The sequence below is a fragment of the Aulostomus chinensis genome, chromosome 17 (assembly GCF_037954235.1).
Source record: "Aulostomus chinensis isolate RoL2024-O1b breed Wild chromosome 17, RoL_Achi_v1.0, whole genome shotgun sequence".
NCBI classification, from domain to species: Eukaryota; Metazoa; Chordata; class Actinopteri; order Syngnathiformes; family Aulostomidae; genus Aulostomus; species Aulostomus chinensis.
In genome coordinates, this window is record NC_141336.1 from 24,717,806 (window position 1) to 24,738,507 (window position 20,702).

General features: G+C 45.5%; 4 protein-coding genes and 1 pseudogene across 6 annotated transcripts; 3 read left to right on the forward strand and 2 right to left on the reverse strand.

The window, feature by feature from the left end:
* Positions 1-979: 979 nt before the first annotated feature.
* On the reverse strand, positions 980-1,583 carry grxcr1b (glutaredoxin and cysteine rich domain containing 1 b). Its single transcript, XM_086183596.1, has 2 exons — positions 1,164-1,583; positions 980-1,021 (listed from the first exon to the last, which is right to left on the reverse strand). Exons 1-2 carry the CDS (start codon positions 1,581-1,583, stop codon positions 980-982), a joined length of 462 nt encoding a protein of 153 aa, XP_086039722.1.
* A 937-nt stretch (positions 1,584-2,520) lies between these two features.
* Positions 2,521-8,414, forward strand: utp25 (UTP25 small subunit processor component). Its single transcript, XM_086182410.1, has 12 exons — positions 2,521-2,727; positions 3,504-3,543; positions 3,699-3,894; positions 3,976-4,188; positions 4,743-4,831; positions 4,943-5,353; positions 5,524-5,740; positions 5,821-6,023; positions 6,514-6,696; positions 7,123-7,232; positions 7,478-7,723; positions 7,902-8,414. Exons 1-12 carry the CDS (start codon positions 2,627-2,629, stop codon positions 8,155-8,157), a joined length of 2,265 nt encoding a protein of 754 aa, XP_086038536.1. The 5' UTR covers positions 2,521-2,626; the 3' UTR covers positions 8,158-8,414.
* Positions 8,415-9,136: 722 nt separating this feature from the next.
* On the forward strand, positions 9,137-15,251 carry LOC147246885 (b(0,+)-type amino acid transporter 1-like). 2 transcript variants are annotated; one of them, XM_086181869.1, is made up of 6 exons: positions 9,137-9,829; positions 13,682-13,815; positions 14,330-14,459; positions 14,526-14,650; positions 14,747-14,834; positions 14,910-15,251. In XM_086181869.1, exons 1-6 carry the CDS (start codon positions 9,137-9,139, stop codon positions 15,138-15,140), a joined length of 1,401 nt encoding a protein of 466 aa, XP_086037995.1. In that variant the 3' UTR covers positions 15,141-15,251. The 2 variants fall into 2 exon arrangements, with proteins under 2 accessions (XP_086037995.1, XP_086037994.1); XM_086181868.1 differs by lacking the exon at positions 9,137-9,829 and adding an exon at positions 10,860-11,558.
* Positions 12,358-13,131, forward strand: LOC147246886 (b(0,+)-type amino acid transporter 1 pseudogene; annotated as a pseudogene).
* A 721-nt stretch (positions 15,252-15,972) lies between the features above and the next one.
* On the reverse strand, positions 15,973-19,890 carry adprs (ADP-ribosylserine hydrolase). Of its 2 annotated transcripts, none has more exons than XM_086182389.1 (6): positions 19,867-19,890; positions 18,781-18,877; positions 18,473-18,680; positions 17,664-17,851; positions 17,440-17,540; positions 15,973-16,869 (listed from the first exon to the last, which is right to left on the reverse strand). In XM_086182389.1, exons 2-6 carry the CDS (start codon positions 18,846-18,848, stop codon positions 16,478-16,480), a joined length of 957 nt encoding a protein of 318 aa, XP_086038515.1. In that variant the 5' UTR covers positions 18,849-18,877; positions 19,867-19,890; the 3' UTR covers positions 15,973-16,477. The 2 variants fall into 2 exon arrangements, with proteins under 2 accessions (XP_086038515.1, XP_086038514.1); XM_086182388.1 differs by lacking the exon at positions 19,867-19,890 and adding an exon at positions 19,528-19,856.
* Positions 19,891-20,702: the final 812 nt, after the last annotated feature.

The window sequence follows — 20,702 nt, forward strand, 5'->3', positions numbered from 1 at the left end:
AAGAAGTTAATGAATACGAAAATGAGCTTCAGTATCTCAAGATAAAAGATGTAGAATCGAGGTGTTTTATTCTCACTCCACTTTTACAAGAACTGCAAATTCTTAAATCGGCTCCAGGAGGGAAGAAAGAAAAGCAAAAACAACAACAAAAAAAGGAATCACAGGTTTTGTTGCCGACGAATGAATGAACTAAATTGCATATTTAAATTCAGGCTGGTAAATTGAGACGAGATTAATAAAGTTTAGAGGTTCATACTGAAGATGATGGAGTTGTTTCAGCTACAATAAATGTTATTTTTAAACTGATTGTTAACAAAATGCACACGATAACATAATTGACTTTCACCGGATGTGATCATGAAGCAGCAGGTGGATTTTTCACCATCAGCTCAGGGTTTGACACACACACACACACACACACACACACACTCTGGCAGGTTGTTGGATGTAGTCTATTAACATTTACATTTTTGAAATTCCACATGATCATCATCAGTCACACTAGAAATATATTCAACTGTGTCATACGTGACGTGGGTGTTTATTGATGAGCGACGTTCCAGAAGCATCCACTCCACTGAGACCCAGTCTCCTGCGAGCCACTCTGCGGAAGCGCTCCGGTTGCACGTTTCAGCCGTGTGACAGGCAGGAAATACAAATATCAAAATCACATGAAACGCCGGGTAACAATTGTGCTTTTGAAAAAATACAAAAATATCTCAGGACTCGGGAGACGTAACCATGAGAAGTTTCAAATTACGATTACATTTTAAAATGTTCATAAAACATATTCGCTTACAATTACAATACAGTACATCAATCGATTATTGAGCCACCAATCAATACATCATGAATTATACTGATGAGCGCCAGTCCTGCCTCGGTGACAAACACAATCAGCTCCTGGTTGTGTTCAGTCTTCAGTTTCCTGGCTTCCTCCTCCACTCTCACTTTGTGTTAGACTCCTCCAAACTTTCTGCTACTTCTCCCAGGCTCTTCTTTTCTGGTGACGAAGGGAAACCTAAAGAGAGGAGGAGGAGAAGTCGTGGCTGAACAAGCTCCTCATCTGCATATCAGGATTAATCTCCTCACTGACAAAAAAACAAAACAAAACAGGCTTAGAACAGAATTAATTTAAGGAACTGAAAGAACTTGCTACTCACAGAATACATATTGGAGAGGTTGTTGAAGAGCACCTGTCCTGCGCTCACTTTGTTCCTCACCCCTCGTATGGTCCCGTTCTTGCTGCAGATGTTGATCCTCTTGTTGCTGAAGAACATCTCTCGCTTGGCACTGGCGTACAGGAGCAGGTCATCTTGTTCGCAGCCGTTGTCGTCCGGCGGCGTCCCCCGCAGCAGGCCGTTCAGGTGGCTGTTGGCCTCGCTGGAGGGCGGCGAGAGCCCCGGCTCAGCCTCGGGGCTGCCGGTGCGTTCAGAGTCCACGGAGTCCGACACTGATCCACACCAGGCGGCTTCATCCTTGAACACCTCTGCCAGGACTCGCCCGCTGTTGGCAGACGCTACTCGGAACCTCACCGTCCTCCCGGCCTTGTCTTTGTCCTCTCTCAGTTTTGGCCTCTCCATTGAAATACAAGACTCTCTGACATGTTTCACATCCCATTGAACAGTTCAGCTTCAGCCATTGTAGGATGCAAATTATCTAACAGTATTATCCTCTCTGACATGCCAGCATGACCTGAGGACACCCAGAGTTCTAAAACTAGACACCCGATTGGTTAATAGTGAATGAGGTTCCTCCATGGTAACAGCTTAAACAGGCAAACAGTAAAATGATACGACCGTCTTCTATAATTGATGAAGGTTTGTGTTGAAACGGCAGCGAGCCTGCAGAGAGAGTGCTTAGCCCTTATAATGACGAATGACCCCATGAGAGCTGCAAATAACCTTTGCTACCTCCGTGACCTTTGACCTGTGATCAGATATTCACCAACTTGCTGCAAAGATCACGTCTCCAAAAAAAATGTGGAGTTCAAACTGAGACTTTACTGATGCAAAGTACAGCAAACTACAATGACTGAAACTGAAAAACCCCTACAATAAATTATGATACACAGGTTTTGTTACGCAAGAAAACAGGAAACTAGCACAAGTCACAACACTCGCAAACGCACAAAATCATTTTCTGTAAATACATTTTATTAGAATGCACCAAAAATGAACAAATCAAACAACAGTTTAGATAACACAAAGAATCAGGAAATGTAAAATTTTGGAACACAAATCTAGAAAGACACATTTTTTTAAAAGGGAAACTCAGCAGGAAAGACTGCAAGAAAAAGGCCAACAAGCCAATAAAACACAAACCTCTGGAACACAAATCTACAATCATTACGTTTGAGAACGAGCAACTAACAGGAAACTTTATTTCACGGCATCGTTCTTATTTTATCTGCGTCAGTTATGGGCTTTGGTATATCTTGGTTCATAATTTGACCAGTTTTGACCTTGTTCTTCTTTCCAAACTGCAAGTTCAAGTGCGTCAATTACTGCTGAAATGCGGGAAACCCGACCTGTAATACCCCTCCGGTCCAGCAGGTGGCGGTGAGTGACGTGCTGCGACTCACCAGCAGGAAGCCGGAGACGCACGTGTGCACTCGTGTGTCAACATGGGGAAAAGAAGGCATAACAAACAACCTTTCACTCAATTGTCTAAAAAACAGAAGAAACACTTGAAGGAATTCGGAGAGGAGCATCCATTTCATGATGTGTAAGTAAACAGCGGCGTATCTGTGAACAACGTGTAGGGTTTTGTTCGCCAACTCGATAATAACATCACGTTCAGTTGCAGTAACGCCCAGCTTCACGAGGAGATGTGATCGGTTCTGTCTCATATTGACAGGATTTTTGAATCTTATTTGTTTATTTCGACTCGTGGTAATGAAAATGTTGACGTAATGATGCATCTGATGTGTTTTTCAAGTGTAACTCATCAAGAAAGAGCGTTCCCATGACAACTTCATGTAGTTTTTGTTCTTTATTATCTTTGATAAAGTAATAGTAAGGGATACTTAGATTTAAAAGTCTCCACACTGATACCTGGACTTGGTATCAGCCAGTACTTTGTACCAATACACCTTTTATGGACAAGCAATGTTCTTGACTGTGTGGAAGAGACTGGCCCTGGACTTAAACATTGCTTTCATAACATCGAAAAACTAAATGTCACCAATTTGTATGTATCGATCTGCTTTATTGGTATTTATGGTTATCAGCATGCACATGCATAATCAAGATGGAGCAGGGTTTCTGGAGCTCCCAGCACGCTACGCATTCCTTAAAATGTAGCCCACAGGCTCATAGAATTGACTTTTTGTTTAAGACAACCAGTGTTTTCAATAATATCCCACCCAAATGAGTTGGTATTGGCCAATACCTGATATCAGCATCAGATTGTTGCATCACTTGTCTCAAAATGATAGCCAATGATTGCATTTCCCCAAAAGGTTTCTGATTTGCTACATTTCCTTTTTGTTCTCCTCACAGAGTTCACGAAAGGCCTGAAAGAACTGAAATATTGGAACTGGTGAGTAGACATGGACCATTCTTGTTTATACGGCACCCAAAGCCAGCACAAGCTTGTGTTTGTGCGCAGGAAAGTGTTTTCAGTTTCAGTAAGTTGGCGTTCCTTGGCTGCGGTGCCCTAAAGAACGGCATGTGCCATTATTTTGAAATCGAAAGGCAGCAAGTCCGGAACATTCAGATGCGGAGCCAGGTGATCCGGAGGAGGTGGAGGATGAGGAGCCAGAGCAGAAAACAGCCTACCAGAAACTTCTCTCAACTCTCAGCCAGGCCGTCTCCAAAGACCAGAGTGAAGAGAGTACTGATGAGGAGGAGGAGGAGGAGGGGGAGGAGGAGGAGGAGCTTGTAGATGAAGGCAAGTTTCCAATCCACTGACTTTTTTCTCTTGGGACGGGAAAGGCCAATATGCTGAATAATGTTCTTCTTTTGACTGCAGGGGACAGTGATGGTGTTGAGGATGAAGAGGAGGAAGAAGAACCAGAGGATGCAGGTGAAGCGCTGACTCAAGCAGTTGGAGAGGAGGAGAAGGAGGCGGGAGACGAAGAGTTCATAGATGAGCAGCACGAGTCCCAGTTCTGCCTGGAGACCAGCTTCATGGGGGAAGCAGGACAGGAGGACCCTGAACACACCGATGAGCCTGACCACAAAGGTGTGTGTGTGTGTGGGGGGGGGTTAAAACACAACGTCATAAAGAATTACTACACTACCCACAATCCTAAAGCGTATTAGTGAGGTCTCATATTGATGAAGCAACATTAATCACAGGACTGTAACTGACACCAGTTACAAGTTCTCTACCGGCAACGCAATCGTCTCTGGCCACAAAATGTTGTCTTTTTTTAAAACAACGCTGCAGTTTGTGACGGCGTTTGGGCTGAGAGGTTCTGAACTCCCAAGATGATCGTGTACACAGTCTTGTACCTGTGGCCTTTTTGTGCCAAATCAAATCTTTTCTGGTTGGATCTGCTCGCAAGTCATCTTGGTTCTTGGCTTAAAACCACTGATCGAAAGAATTTCCCAGAAACATCAGTGGAGGAACTGAAGGGGAAATTTGCATCTGGGACAGGAGCCATGATGAAGGTGGGCGGTCACTCTTGAGCTTTATAGATTTTCGAACAAGAGTGGAGATTTGTTGCGTTTCCTAAATATGTGAACTGTCAGAATTAGACTTCAAATGAAACTGTGTCTTATCTCTGTTTCCAGACATGTTTTCACAGCATTTGGACTCGGAGCTCAGTGAGGAGGATGTGCAGAAGATCACATCAGGCAGCAAAACCAAGACTCCCATCACGGTAGTGACGCTGCAGTAATTGGCTGCTGTGTCCCAGTGTTATAATCCTGTATTTTCACCAAAATTCATGTGTTTTTCTTTCTTTTCTTCTCTCTGTCATCACAAAACTCAGTGGCCTAAAGTGGGCGCTCTGCTCTGCACCAGTCCCCTGGAGAGATTTGGCACCGTCGGCTCTCAGAAAGACACAAATCTCCCAGTTTTCCACAAACTCCTGGAAGCCTCTTTAAAGAATATCAACCAGACCTTGAGCACCAAGGCCCAGGCTGAGGAGGTCAGTCCTCTTCAGTTGGAGATGTTGGCTCTCATGGGCACCTACAAGGACGTCTACTATCCGGAGGCGTGTCCATTGAAGCGGGGCCCCCAGGTCCGCAGCGCCTACTGCCTCCATGTTCTCAACCACGTACTGAAAGCAAACTCCTGGGTCCTGGCTCACAACGCCCAGCTCAGAGAGCGGAAAAGTCAGGCTGAGGCAGATACTGAGCCCCAGGATGAGCCCAGAGACCAGGGTCTGACCCGGCCCAAGGTACCAGGAACACTCGCTTTGACCGAAAGTGACAGTAGGGAGGAATCTTTCAACACATTTGTTAGAGCTTAAAGATATGCACACTTCATTTGACACTGCATTCAGAAGCACCGTATTTATTCCAGTGTCAACATTTGCGATGTACATTCATGTTGTTATAAATGTGTCAGGTCCTGATTCTCGTGCCGTTCCGAGGTGGAGCGCTGCACATCGTCCAGAGGCTCATCAGCCTGCTGGAGACCAAAGGAAAGAAAGTTGGGGTCAGTAACAAGAAGCGGTTCAAGGACGAGTTTGGAGAGAATCCTGATGACAAACCACCTAATCTGCAGAGGCCTGAGGATTACCACGCCATCTTCTCTGGGAACGTGGATGATCACTTCAGGATCGGTACAGCTGGGAAAATAAAGTTGTCCCACGTTTGATGAAGTCTTCTCATGATAGGCTCCATATTTGTCCTCTGCCTGCAGGCATCTCCATCATCAGGAGCAGCATTCGTCTCTACTCCCCCTTCTACTCCTCAGACATCATCATCGCTTCACCGCTGGGACTTCGTACAGTCCTGGGAGCTGACGGAGAAAAGAAGCGAGACTTTGACTTCCTCTCCTCCATCGAGATGTTGGTGGTAGACCAGACGGATGTCTTCCTGATGCAGAACTGGGAACATGTTCTGGTATGAAGTATCTCGCATTACTTCAGCAACTGAGTTGTCTGATAGATAAGAGACTCTTCTAGACTTCCATCCATCCATCTATTTTCTATTGCTTATCCTGTTAATGGTGGTGGGGGTGGAGCCTATCCCAGCAGCCTTCAGGTGAGAGGCGGGGTTCTCCCTGGACAGGTCACCAGTCCATGGCAGGGCCAACACATAGAGACAGACAACCATTGGCTCTCCCAGCCACGCCTACGGTCAATTTAGAGTCTGGATTAACCTGGTCCCTCTTGATGTCTTTGGACTGTGGAGGAAGCTGGAGTACCAGAGAGAACCCAGCAGGAACAGGGAGAACATGGAGACTCACCCAGAAAGACCCCGTGCTGCAGCCGGGGCTCCACCCACAACCTTCTTGCAGGGGGGCCACAGTGATGACCACTGCTCCACCGTGCCGCCTCTCATGTCAGCTTCAAAGCTTAAATGTGTTGTCTTTGTCATCCTCCCCCACCAGCATGTGATGAAGCACATGAACCTGCAGCCGCTGGACTCCCATGGCGTGGACTTCTCCAGGGTTAGGATGTGGAACCTCAACAACTGGGCCAAACACTACCGACAGACGCTGTTGTTCAGCTCTATCCAGGACCCCCAGATCAACAACATCTTTACCAAACACTGCGCCAACTACCGGGGACAGGTAGCTACCGCACAGAAAAAGAAAGGCTGAGCCTCTCTGGAGGTGTGAAGGATGCAGATTGAGGTGTGAGTTTGACAGCTATCACATCATCAGATCCAGCGTGACAAGAAAATATCATTTCAAATTAGATTTTCAACCAAGACGAGATAAAAATAAGCCTTTATTGCCTCTCTTGAAGTGAAATTTGTTACAGGGCTTCCAGAGCACCGTAGTCTGCACAGCAGCACACACATGCATGGCTGTCCTGTACATGGACAGCCATGATATTGCGGATTTCTCAAGCTGAACCATAATGTCATGTCAGTATGGCACATATGTGCCACACCACCATGTTGCACTTAACTAGAAGCCTTTAATTAGGTTTTCCTCCTAACCATTTGATGATGAATGTTCTTCAGTTGGATTCTGTCTTTGGTCTTGTCTCAGATTTCCACCAAGAACATCCCAAAAACGGGTTCCATCTGCCAGGTGCTGGTCCAGCTGCCTCATGTTTTTCAGATGTTCTCCTGTGACAGCTTCATGGACCACGATGCTCGGTGAGGTTCTTCACATGTGATGTCATGTAAGCAGACGTGGAATCTACTGTATAGCGCCAGGTGCCCACTGGAAGATAATCATGCTAAGTCTAGGTCAGAGTTGTCCTTCGCAGCTACATACATTTAACAAGATATACTCTTCAGTGAGTATGGCTTTAATGTCAGTTTTATCATTGAGGTACAAAAGTGTGAATGTATTTTTCTCAAAAACAAAACCTTTCAGCACTGTTTAATTTCTCCCTCAGGTTTCAGTTCTTCATAGATAAAGTGCTGCCTCAGTACAGGGACTCAGTTATGTCCCACACGCTGATCTACATCCCCTCCTACTTCGACTACATCCGTTTGCGGAACCACATGAAGAAAGAGGACATGAACTTTGCCAGCCTCTGCGAGTATTCCAGCAAATCTGAGGTGTCCCGAAACAGGCACTTCTTCCTGAAGGGAGACAAGCAGTTCCTGCTGTTCACTGAACGCTTCCACTTCTACAAGAGGTAAGTTTTCCTGAACCCTCCATCATGCAGCCTCACATGGATTAGTTTCGTCTCATGATTCCCAAATATGGATACGCACAGGTAGGTCAGGGGGTAAATAAACATCTGCTGGATCAAAACCCTCCACAAGTAAACCGCTGTTTTGTTTTTCTCACAATTGGCTTCTTCTTTTGTTTAGGTACACCGTCAAGGGTATTCAGAACCTGATTTTTTACGGGCTGCCCTCCTACCCCCACTTCTACAGTGAGGTGTGTAACATGTTAACAGCCGGAGGTCAGGGGGAGGAGGCCAGCTGGACTTGCACTGCCCTCTACTCCCGCTATGATGCCCACAAACTGGCTGCCATCACTGGAGCCCAGCGGGCCGGACAGATGTTACACTCCAACAAGACCGTTCACCTCTTTATTACAGGAGGGGAAGATAAAGACTCCTGAGGGAGCCGGACACTGAGAACAGGGACCACTGGACTGAAAGCCTGCAGCTGAACCATTGACTGTGACCTGATTAATATCCCTTCAGAGGCTTGAATACCTCTTGACACTGTAAAAATACTTTACATTTTGTCTATAAATCTTAGCGTAGATCATCAAAATGACCAATGTCTGTTTTCATGGTCTAGTGCTATTGCCACAATTAAATAGTTTTGGATTAATGATGGGTTTCCCCTCATTTTTGGGGAGAAATATTAAATAAGAATTGCTATCTTTGAAGTGATACCTCATTGAGTGTATTTAGCATTTACTTTACAGTACTCAGGAGTTGTCTGGAGCTCACATAAAAGTGCCTCCTGCAGAAAGCGCGAGCCACGTCTCCTTTAGCCTAAAGCTAATGAAGACTGGTGATTAACAGCAAAACGAAACAGCTTGATGAAGAATGTGTGGATCATACCAGATGACGTACTTAAGGGTTCGTCAACAAACATTTTTGGACAGTTTAGCAGTTGTTAGCTGTCAGTTTCCATAAGCTTCGAGCTTAATACACGTAGCTAGCACTTACTGCATGCTGTAGTCACAAAGAAATAATGCAGGAGGGGGAACAATTTTTTTGTGAGCTCAAAACTCCTATTAGTGAGTACTTGAAAGGCAAAAAAAGGAGGTAATTAAGGGTGAAGGTAGTTTGTTTGAGTACTTTTACTTTAGCTTGGTTGTTGGCAACATGATAGTAACTTCATTTGAAGTAGCACAGTAGTAACACTCCCCTGTGAGAGATCAGGAGGGGCTGGTCTGCTGTGTTGCTACGAGTGTTGAGATGTAGCTTTGGCGCTTGGTGCAGTCTCGTTCTTCAAAGCAGAAGGAGCTCCTGCAGTAATGTGACCCACCCACGTAATCATTAACTGAGTCACTGCAATTGTTACTTTGGTCTCAGACTTGAAGTGCTTTCTGTTCAGGGGAACATTCTGTAAACACTGGGATTATGAAGACTCAGGCGCTCAGCCTGAAGCGGGACGTAGGGCTGGTGGGAGCCATATCCCTCATCGGAGGGACTATGATTGGATCTGGGATCTTCATGTCCCCCCAGACGGTGATATCCACCATCGGCAGCACCGGAGCCAGTTTGGTGGTGTGGGCATGCTGTGGTCTCCTGGTGATACTGGCTTCTTTCTGCTACGCCGAGCTGGGCACTGTTATCAGAGAATCAGGCGGGGAGTACATCTACATCCTCAGGACCTCCGGCCCGGTCATGGCCTTCATGTTGATCTTCAGCTCCGTGTTATTTGTGAGGCCTGCTGGTGTTGCTGGCATCGCGCTGAGTTTCGCTCAGTACGTCGTGGCTCCTTTATACCCAGACTGCCCTCCTCCAGAGCTGCTGGTCAAGTGTGTGGCTGCAGCTGCTATTGTAACACTCGCCACTGTCAACTGTCTCAACGTTCGCTTCTCTATGTCAGTCCAAGTGTTTTTTATGGTGGCCAAGGTCCTGGCCCTGGTAGTGATTATAGTAGGAGGTGTTGTGATGCTGGTCAAAGGGCACACGACAAACTTCCAAGACTCATTTGAAAACACAACTGTTAGCATCAATTCGATTGGGATTGCCTTCTACCAGGGACTGTGGTCCTATGATGGCTGGAATAATCTGAATTATGTGACGGAGGAGTTGAAACAGCCAGAGGTAAGGAGATACTGAGTTTGATCTACAAGCAGCTTCTCTGCCTCCCATAATACCCCCCCCCCCCCAGAAAAAGAAAAACAAAAGTCATCACCAGTTATTGGCATCCCTGACTTTCAGAGCTTATTTATGAACACGTTTGAAATTAATGCAAATTAATTGAAATATTTTGTTTAGGGATACACTGATTTATAAACTCAAGCCATATACAACTGAGTCTGCTTGAGCCAGCCACTGTGTTTAGCTTGAAGCTAATGGCACTAAAGGCTAACAACAGCAAAACTGCCGACAACCATCATCTTCTACTTAAACATGCTCTTTATGTACGTCTGAATAGTTCTGCTGTTGTTGGTTATCATTAGCTTCCAGCTAAACATATGTCTTTGTGAGTACTTGAAAGGCCAAATCAAACTAGCAGGTAGGCTGCACCACCCCTGCCTTATTGATGAATGCAAAGGTAAATTTCCCTCCATACCTGGATGTTGCAATGTTGTTACATGATAATACCTGCGAACGGCTCTGTGCGTCATTAGTCGCTCTGAGGAAGCAGCAGCACTCAAACAATGGAGAGGGACAATGTCCAGAGCAGCACTGAGATCCGGAACTCCTGCGAGGAGGTTAATTTTGGGGTTTGCTCCACTAGGATTGCTCTCCATCAGGGCATGTGGTCCTGTGGTGGATGGAAGGTCCTGGAGTTAAGGCTGCAGAATCCCTTGGCCCAGCTGAAGGAGTGGCGGAGTGTCTGATTTCATCTATTTTATGAGGATGATGTTATTCTACTGTCCTCATCAGGTTGGTTCTAGTTCATACTGGGTGAATTGCAGCGATGGTTTGACTGGCTTCAGTGAGAATAATTTTCAGAATGACTGGCAAAGAGCCTAGACTGAGTCGTGGCTGTTGAAGGTCGATTCCATTTCCTGTGGTAAGAATGGCTTTACTCTTGCCCAACACTTGTCTTATCAGTTAACCTCCAGCTAGTTCTGTGCGGATCCAGTGTTTGATGCAAATGCTGATGAAGCAGCAACACTCAGCGATGGAGAGTGACAAGCGCAGATTCAACCTGAAGAGGGAAGTAGGGCTTGTCGGAGCGGTGTCCTTCATTGCTGGAACCATGATTGGGTCTGGGATCTTCATGTCCCCCCAGTATGTTCTATCCACTATTGGCAGTCCTGGAGCCAGCCTGATTATATGGGCCTGCTGTGGCTTGATAGCCATGCTAGGGGGGCTTTGCTATGCTGAACTGGGAACAGTCATTCCAGAGTCTGGAGGAGAGTACGTCTACATCCTGCGGACGGCAGGGAGAGTGCTGGCCTTCGCGTTTGTCTTCAGCTTCATCATTGTAATGAGGCCTGCCAGCGCCACAGGAATTGCTCTGAGCTTTGCCGAGTATGTTGTGGCCCCCTTTTACAGTGACGCCGCCCCCCCCCAGCTGGTGGTCAAGTGTGTAGCTGGAGGGGTGATCATGGTGCTGGCCATCGTGAACTGTCTGAGTGTCCGCCTGGCCACACTCATCCAGGTGGTTACCATGGTGGTCAAAGTGCTGGCACTGACCGGGATCATACTGGGAGGTGTTGCAATGCTTCTGCAGGGCAACACTGAGAACTTTGATAACTCTTTTGAGGGAACAAATGTTGGCATCAGCTCCACTGGAATTGCCTTCTATCAGGGCTTGTGGTCCTACGATGGCTGGAACACTTTGAATTATTTAACTGAGGAAGTGACACATCCAGAAGTAAGAGACTCACCATTTATTCTTAATTAATTGCGAATGAATGTAGTAGCTGTCAAGATATATTTGAGATGAAACATGGGATGTCAAGTCGCGAGGGCACCATGACACCCGCGATAACTGAGCTCACTCCCGCAGCGATGCAAGCGATAGAAACTTTGCAACCAGGTGATCTTTGCTGATGAGCCACAGCCAAAAACAGCTTTACGGTTTGCAGGTTTGTGGCGGCAGCTAGCTTAGCGTGCAGTGTGCTTGACACTGTAACTGAAGGCTGTTTGGGTTGTTCTACCAGGCACGACCAGCACCTACAAGTCCTCCAACCCAAATGACCAAGTCACCCTCCTGACAGAATTTGCATTTTCTGCCGCTTTTCCTGGGATCACCAGTTCCCCTCTGGCCTGTCATTCATTGACCTGCTGTTTTTCTGTTGTTAATGAGTCACAATCAGACAAGTGTCGATAATGCATTATAAACAGAGGTGCCGAGGTTAGTGTTTTACTGTTTTACTTTACTGAGTGTCGTGGGCATTTTTGTCCAATACACATTTCATCACGGTCATCAGATCAGATGACACGATGTGAAACAAATTTACAGACTCAACATCTGGGGATAAACATTTACAAGTGAAATGCAGGTTTTAAAAAGCTTTACTGACCCTTGAGGTGTCACATTCATTTGTTCAGTCCGTCTGTGCAGGGATACTTCACCTTGGTGTCTCCTCCGTAAGGGTGAACTAGAGTTTCTCCATCTGGCGTCCCGGATCTGAGCAGCTATGGCTGACAAAGAACCTGAAGCTGTAAAAATGAAGCGGGAAATCGGGTTGATTGGCGGTGTGGCATTTGTTGCAGGATGCATGATTGGCTCGGGTATATTCATGTCCCCGCAGTTTGTACTGGCCCATGTTGGAAGTCCTGGGGCAAGTTTAGTGATCTGGGCTGCCTGTGGAGTTCTGGCAATGCTTGCAGCGTTGTGTTACACTGAACTTGGCACAGTCATTCCCGAATCTGGCAGCGATTTCATTTACATCCTGAGAATTTATGGTTCGTGTCCAGCTTTTTTTGCAGCATTCACTTTTATTGTGGTCGTCAAGCCATCTGGCATTGCAGCACTAGCAATTAGCATTGCAGAGTACGCTGTAGCACCTCTCTTCGCGGATGGTGATCCTCCAGTGCTAGTGGTGAAGTGTACTGCAGCTGTGGCTATACTGGTTATCGCCACAGTCAACATCTTGAATGTCCGCATGGCTATCAGAGTTCAGGTGGTCTTCTTTGTGGCCAAGGTGCTGACATTGACATTCATAGTAATTGGAGGAATTGTGGCGCTTGTGCAGAACCCTGATGTCGCAGTACAGAATTTCGAAGTTGGGAATTCATTCAAAGACACTGAGTTCTCTGTAAGCAGTCTTGGAATGGCTTTTTATCAAGGACTCTGGTCTTACTCTGGCTGGGCCAACTTGAACCACTCCACTGAGGAGCTGAAAAGACCAGAGGTGAGACTGAAACAAGCTGGATTGTGCATGTATGTGTATACTGCATGTAAACACATGTGTACAGACAAGCTGGATCAATGTGAATGAAAACTGGAACCAGGCAGTGACTCTTTAAAGCTGCTTGTGTTCATAAATTTAGATTGCGACCGTCAAAATCCATTGACTTAGTTCAAGAGTTTCTGTAGGCTATGATGTTCCTGCTTTGATTCTGAGAAAGTATTTTATTGGCGCACTTGCAATCTAATCTTATCTAACTGTGTCGAAGGTAAGTGCCCTCGTTATCATCTCTACTGAAGATGTACAGCGTATAAACAGCACTTGAACAATCACAGGTTCAACTTAGAGAGACAGAAAACGAATACTGGGCCACATTTGGAGCTCCATAAGGTTCAATTTGGCCTGCCAGATGTATAATAATTATAATAATAAACATAATAGGGTCTTCGCCTGAAGTACCTTCAGGCTCAGGCCCTAATAATGTTGTTTTTCAAAAACTTTGTTAGTTAGTTGTTACCAGGTCATTCAGCTAACTTGTCCAATAACAACTTCTGTCTTAGGGACTACATTTCTTTTACCACAAACCACGTTTTCTCCTCCATATTGACCTCAACTCAAAGAACTCCCTCGTTTATTTCAGGTGAATCTTCCTCGAGCGGTGGTTATCGCCATTTCCCTGGTGACGGGCTTGTATCTCCTGGTCAACGTGAGCTACTTGACAGTAATGACACCCAAAGAGCTCATTTCCTCCAATGCGGTAGCAGTTACCTGGGGGTAAGACACTGATGTCACAGGATGTCAAGTTGCTTATTATTTAAAACAAGGCTTTGAATATCAGATTTTATACCGAGAACCCTCTAAAACACTTTCAGATTCAGATCATTGAAATGATACTTAACCCAAAAAATATATTGTGCCTTCCAGTATGCAAAAGTAGGTGTTGTGAGCTCATAAAGACTCTTTGACATTATTTTTTTTCTGTTAGCATCAGTCACCAGTAGCTTCGAGCTAAACATACATGGCTGGGCCCTCCTGCATTCTGGGATCAAACAGGTGAAGCAGAAGGGAAAAATGTCTTTGTCAGCTCAAGACTTCTATTTGTTTTTACTTGGAAGGCAATTTGGATGAAGTGAGCTTTAAAATATAACGCCAAGAGTTATGATGCGTTTGAACAGGAGAGCAGTACGAGAAAGTCTTGTTAAAGTGTCAAAGTCCCTCAGTTACACTTTCTTTGCAATGCTAAGGGTTTTTCTGCAGCTTTTATTGGACCTATAAACTTTCTCCTCAGGAATAAGGTGCTAGGAAGCTGGGGGTGGATCATGTCCGTGGCTGCAGCCTTGTCTGCTTTTGGTTCGCTCAACGGGACGTTCTTCAGCGGCGGCCGGGTGTGCTTCGTCGCTGCCCGGGAAGGACACATGGTGAGAATCTCCCAGTGTTGAATAGGTTTCTTCTGCCACAGGGTTTGACCCAGTCTTGTTTTGCAGCCTGATATTCTGGCCATGGCTCACGTCCACAGACTGACTCCATCTCCAGCGCTCATCTTCACCACTGCCATCTCCCTGCTGGTGCTCATCCCTGGAGACTTTCAGAGCATCGTCAACTTCTTCAGGTGAGGACAGAAGCTGAATGTCCTCTTTGGTCCTTCAAGAAATGCGGCTCCACCTTCTTGTGTTTGTCTCACTTTCCCCCTCGTTGCTGTTGCCAGCTTCACTGCCTGGTTTTTCTACGCCATCACCCTGTCTGGACTCATCTATCTTAAGATAAGGAAGCCAGAGCTCCCGAGGCCGTACAGGGTCAGTTTCATCGCTCACCAAACTCCACCGAACAACAAGGGACGAGAGTTAACTCGTTCCGCCTTCTCCCGACAGGTACCCATCATACTACCCATACTGGTGCTCATCGCTGCAGTATTCCTGGTCCTGGCTCCCATCATTGACAACCCTCAGATCGAATACCTCTATGTGACTTTGTTCATCTTCAGCGGAGTTATCATCTACATACCGTTCATCCATTTCAAACTCTGCCCCAGCCTGTTGACCAAACTAACAGTGTTCCTGCAGCTGTTCTTGGAAGTGGCCCCGACACAGAAGAACCTGTGATTTGGACTTGAACTTCTAGAACGTTCATGTCCGTGTCTGCGGTTTACTTTGTTTACTGACACCATCACTGTTTACACTCAGCATCCAATGTGACTATATTCATTGCTTAACACCTCTAAACAATTAAATATTTGTTGGATCCATCCATTTTGTTTACCTCTTCTCCTGTTCAGGGTGGTGGGGGTGGAGCCTATCCCAGCAGCCTTCCCCCTGGACAGGTCACCAGTCCATGGCAGGGCCAACACATAGAGACAGACAACCATTGGCTCTCCCAGCCACGCCTACGGTCAATTTAGAGTCTGGATTAACCTGGTCCCTCTTGATGTCTTTGGACTGTGGAGGAAGCTGGAGTACCAGAGAGAACCCAGCAGGAACAGGGAGAACATGGAGACTCACCCAGAAAGACCCCGTGTTCCAGCTGGGGCTCCACCCACAACCTTCTTGCTGGGGGGCCACAGTGAGGACCACTGCTCCACCGTGCTGCCTCTCTCTGTTAGATCACCTTTCCTAATCTGATGGAGCCAACTGGTGTTTTTACTTCATTTACCTACACATAAATGTACGTCGCTGAAAGGGGAAAAAATGTCTTTGAGCTCAAGACTCCCTTAATTACCCCCAACAGGGATAAATAAAGTTTTCTTAATCTGAATTTATTTGAGAGAACTATAAAAGTACACTTTGAAGGTGAAGTATTGCTTTAAAATTACATGCTAAAATCTGTCTTTTCAGTGTTTTAGGTAATTTGCATATTTAGTCACACAATGCCATGTGGATATTAAAGAAAAAGTGTGTGTGTGTGTGTGTGTGTGCGTGTGCATGTGGGACATAGAAACTCAAAGACATTCTGTGAGTTACAAAAAACTTTATTAAATAAATGTTATACACAAGAAGGATGAAACAAGACATGGCAGTGTGCAACTTTCACATGACGAAGGATTGTTCAACACAAACAGGGAAGAGCAGGGAGGGGTGTGTTTGCGTAATTATACTGTTGTCACCTTTCACAACACCTTTCTGTATGACTGTCTATGTCGTCTGTCACTCACTTAAAATAGTAATTTGACACTGAGATTCTTGTTCGGCTTCACTATTCTGTTACCTATAAAATATCCCTCTTTTTTGTTAATTTATTTTATACTGGAGGTCTGGATACCTGCTGATCCTAGTGGGAGGGGGAAAGATAAAAATGAGCTTTTTCCCCACATAAAATGGTTGCTCTCAGCTCCTGACCAACAGTGTCCAAAACAGTCCAGTCTGGAAAATGAGTGGTGTGTGTGTGTGTGTGTGTGTGTGTGTGTGTGTGCGCGCGCTCAGAGTTCTTTGCCCAAGTTAAGGAATCACTCTGCGCCAGTTTTCTTCTCTGTGCCATTAGAAGTGTTTGACCGGAATCCAGATGGATCTTTACAGCTCTGATCCTCCACCCCACTCCTGCCCCCCTGTGACGACTGGTGGTATAGCCTGTGAAGTCGATTTGCGTTCATGTCTGCATCCTCCGCGCCCTCGCAGCACTTTATCCAGGCCTGGGGAATGGCCTCGATGCCATAGTGGGCTCCGGCGATGGCCCCCGCCATGCAGGCGATGGTGTCTGTGTCCCCTCCCAGGGCCAGGCTGTATGCTAACGTCCTCTCCAGACCACCGTAGCTCTCTGGAAGACATTCCCTGGGTTGCAGGCAGTGAAGGACACAGAAGATGGCAGTAGGGACAGAGTGTAGCGCTGCAATGCCGTTACCTGGAAGTAAAGTAGAACTTGTATATGATTGTGGCAGATTAAACAGTTAAAATATTCATATACTCTGACATCTTTCAGACCAGAGGCTCTTAACCTTTTCTACTTCTATAGCTGGCCCTGACCCATTAAAATAACGATCACAAATTTTTTTGGCGTCTCTTCAACTCCCTTCATCTACTGAATCCATGTGAATTCACTGAATCATTCATTAAGGGATTTGACACCTTTTATTTCTGGAATAAATAAATGTCACCAAATCAAGCACCTCGAACTGAAGGCTTTGTTTGAGGGTGACTTTTACAGAACTAATTCTTCATCTTTAATCATCCTTTTAGAACCACATTCTTCCTTATGTATAACAAAAAAATTCCCTCCCAGTGACCTTTAATTTAAAAGCCCAGTATGTGACACATACCTTCTTAGACCAGATTCAGATTCTACTGATTCATTGGTAATACAATGTGTCATATTTGTGGTAGTTGTACGAACAACAATTAAAAAAAACCCACACAAAAAAAGACTACAGGTGGTGGATGGATGGAGATGGGAACATGGATGACAGGTACTGACCCAGGACTGAGATGACCTCCTCTATGCTGACCTTGCTTCTGTCCATCAAGTCTCGAACTCTATGAAGGCGCTCACAGAATGGCTTCTCTGCTTCCTTGAGGCTGGACATATTGGCAAATATCACTCTCAGTATGGCTTGAATTATACATCTAAAGTCTTCATTTGTTGTAATGACAAAAGACTTCAGATCCTGGCCTCCTTCAACAAACTCATGCAGTGCTCACATTCTGGCATCATTCCGTGTCGCCTCATCACCCTCCACCTCCTCCATCTCTGTGATTAGCCTGTTGATGAACTGCTGAGGAAGTTCGAGGGCCCCCTGCAGGGAGAGGTGGACCGCTAACGCCTGCAGCACTGCCCCGTTATAACCCAGAGAGCAGGAATGCGTCAGCATGGCACCCAGACTGGCAAACTAGAGAGAAAAGAGAGAGAGAGAGAGGGAGAGAGAGAGAGGCCACTGTGAGTCAGAGAAAAGTGCTTGCATGTTAAACTATTACGGTTGTCAAACTGACATTTATGCGATGATATTCGGGGTCATTTGTTACATGAAAAGAGCAACGCCTAGCTTTTTTAGATCCAGAAATAAAAGAAAAGTTAGGGTTTTTTTTTCATGTTGACTAGTTTCACACGCCCATTTATGTCACTACCACAAATCTTAACTTGGTTATAGCGGTTACAGTCGATTAAAACATTTCTATAAAACAGGAGCTAGTGCTGCACTTTAATCAACGAGTCTATAAAATACCAATAAAATGTGAACAATCCCAGTTTCCCAGAGCCTGAAGGGACGTGTTCTGATGGCTAATTTTCTCCAGTCACTCATCCTAAACCATCCAAGACTCATTTTAGAGCTGAAATTACACAAAAAGAAGCACATCCATCAATCGAAGAGTCTGGGACCAACATGTTTCATGTTTATGCTTGGAAAAAGACTGAAATGATTCATCAATTATCAAAGAGGTTAATCAACTTCTGATTGACTGATTGGTTAATGATTGATGTAAGACAAGTACACAGTAATTCCTCAACTCACCCTTTTAACATCAGCCTGATCAGGGAAGGCCAGCGCAAAGGGGGCCGCCCTCATGGCACCGCCGTTCCCAAAAGAGCCCCGACCATTAAACTGGTCCCTTGCGGGCTGGTACACGTCACTGAGCTGAGCTGAGGACAGCTTCTTCAACACCTGGATCACGCCGGAGCCATAACCACGACCCGGGGATGCGCTGTACTCCTTTGCAAACCTAGAGAGGCCCAAAACATCTGGGCTTCAATTTATGTTTACACATACAAAATACTTTCCGTTTACTTCATGAGCCTCAGTTGGAGACAACATCTGCATACCTGCGAGCCATGTCCTGCTCATCAAAGCCAGACCGGTTGAGTAAAGACTGGACGACACAACGCGCCATTGCTGTGTCATCGCTGTACTCAAGGACACCTGAAAGCACACACGCGCGCGTGCGCGCGCGCAAACACACACACAAAATCCTGCATCAGCCTTATTTATACATCTGCAAACAAGAAAGTTTGTGCAGAACTCAGGTGCAGGGTTTCCAAAGATCACGCAAAGGAAATGCTCATGCACATAACAAATGTTGGACTGTCCTGGATTGCTGAGCTGCAGCCACCTACAGGGTTCGGGTTGGGGTTCTGCCCGTAACACAGTAAGACCAAAAACAACTTTGACAATAAACGATATTATAATGGTAATTTACAATACAATAATTACCGCAGAATTCAGGCACTGCACTAGTTACTATTAATTTTACCACGGACACACATTTTTCTTATCAATGCTAACTTTATCGTTTTATTTTTGTTTTTATGCAGGAATCAGACCCGCATAAGAGGCTTTCTCCAGTCGCTGTGTTGAGGTTTTAATAATTCTCATGATGCTCACTCAGAAAATTGACAGATTGCTACAAACTGTGGACCTGCTATATAGCAGGCTAGCAAACCATCATCAGCTGTCATTAAAACGTGATTCTAGACTTGTCAAGTCTCCCCCGCAGCGCAGCCGAGCATGAGGCTTCCACGCCAGCCGTCTATTTAGCTTAGATTGAAATTTTATAATGAAATAGCTCGGACCATCTCCTTTACTCTCATCATCCAGGCTGTTCAGGTGCTGCAGCACATTCTCCATGGGAACCTCCTCGGCCCCCTCGAACTCTCCGCCGACACAGTCGCCCAGTACAGCCGCGACCAGCGCTCCCCTGAAACGGGACAAAGACGCCGGTGCCCCTGCTACCGCCGCTCTCACTGCCGTCATTGCCATTCATCCGCCGGTAACGACGCTTTGCAATGCAACGAGAGAAATGTCCGCGGAGCAGACAGTCAAACCAGACGAGGATGTGTCGCAAGCGACAACCAACAATAACAAATGTCCACCCTGCTGGCCCTCTACTGCTTCCTGAAAACGATTCTTACGCGTTTCGTTTTCATGTCGAATAGCAACCAGTTGTGGTAATGTCGCCGCCTGCTGTTGTGTTCGAGTCCTGGTGGTCCAAACCCTGGGGTCAGACAACGAAAATACCTGGGGTCAGCTGATAGTCCAGCCTTGCCCCAAGTGGGACTTTCAACAACGTTAACAAATGAGTAAACATTTTAATTATACTGTTTTTTTCTGACAGAGACATATTGGTTTGTCGGTGAACTTGAACCTCAGCACAAACGCCAAAAGATCATGTCAGCTCAGAGCTGAAGATAACGTTAGCTTACAGCTGCAACACACAGGAAAAGATCACATTAGCTTGCAGCTAAAGTTAAAGTTAGCTTAGATCTAATGCCAACACCAAAAGATGATTTCTGCTTCGACCTAAAACAAATGTTAGCCTGGAACTAAGAACAAACACTGAAAGATGTAGACCTAAAGATAACGTTAGCTTAGAACTAGAAACGAACACTAAAAGATAATGTTAACTTTGACCTAAAGATAATGTCAGCTTAGGCCCAAAATAATGTTAGCTTAAAACTAGCAACCAACCCTATAGATAGCGTTAGCTTAGACCTAAAGATAATGTTAGCGTAGCACTAATGAACACTAAAAGGTAATATCAGTTTAGAACTAGGAACGAACACCTATGTTACAAAAATGTTAATACAAATTAATACAAATTGGCAATAAAACAATGAACAAACAGAAGCTTTGGAACATTTTGGTGAAACACGTTGTAATTCACCTAAATTATTGTGTTATCAACAAGTTGGTTTGATCTTCTGTATTTTTGAAACAGAACAAATTGCATAACTTAACACAGACTAAA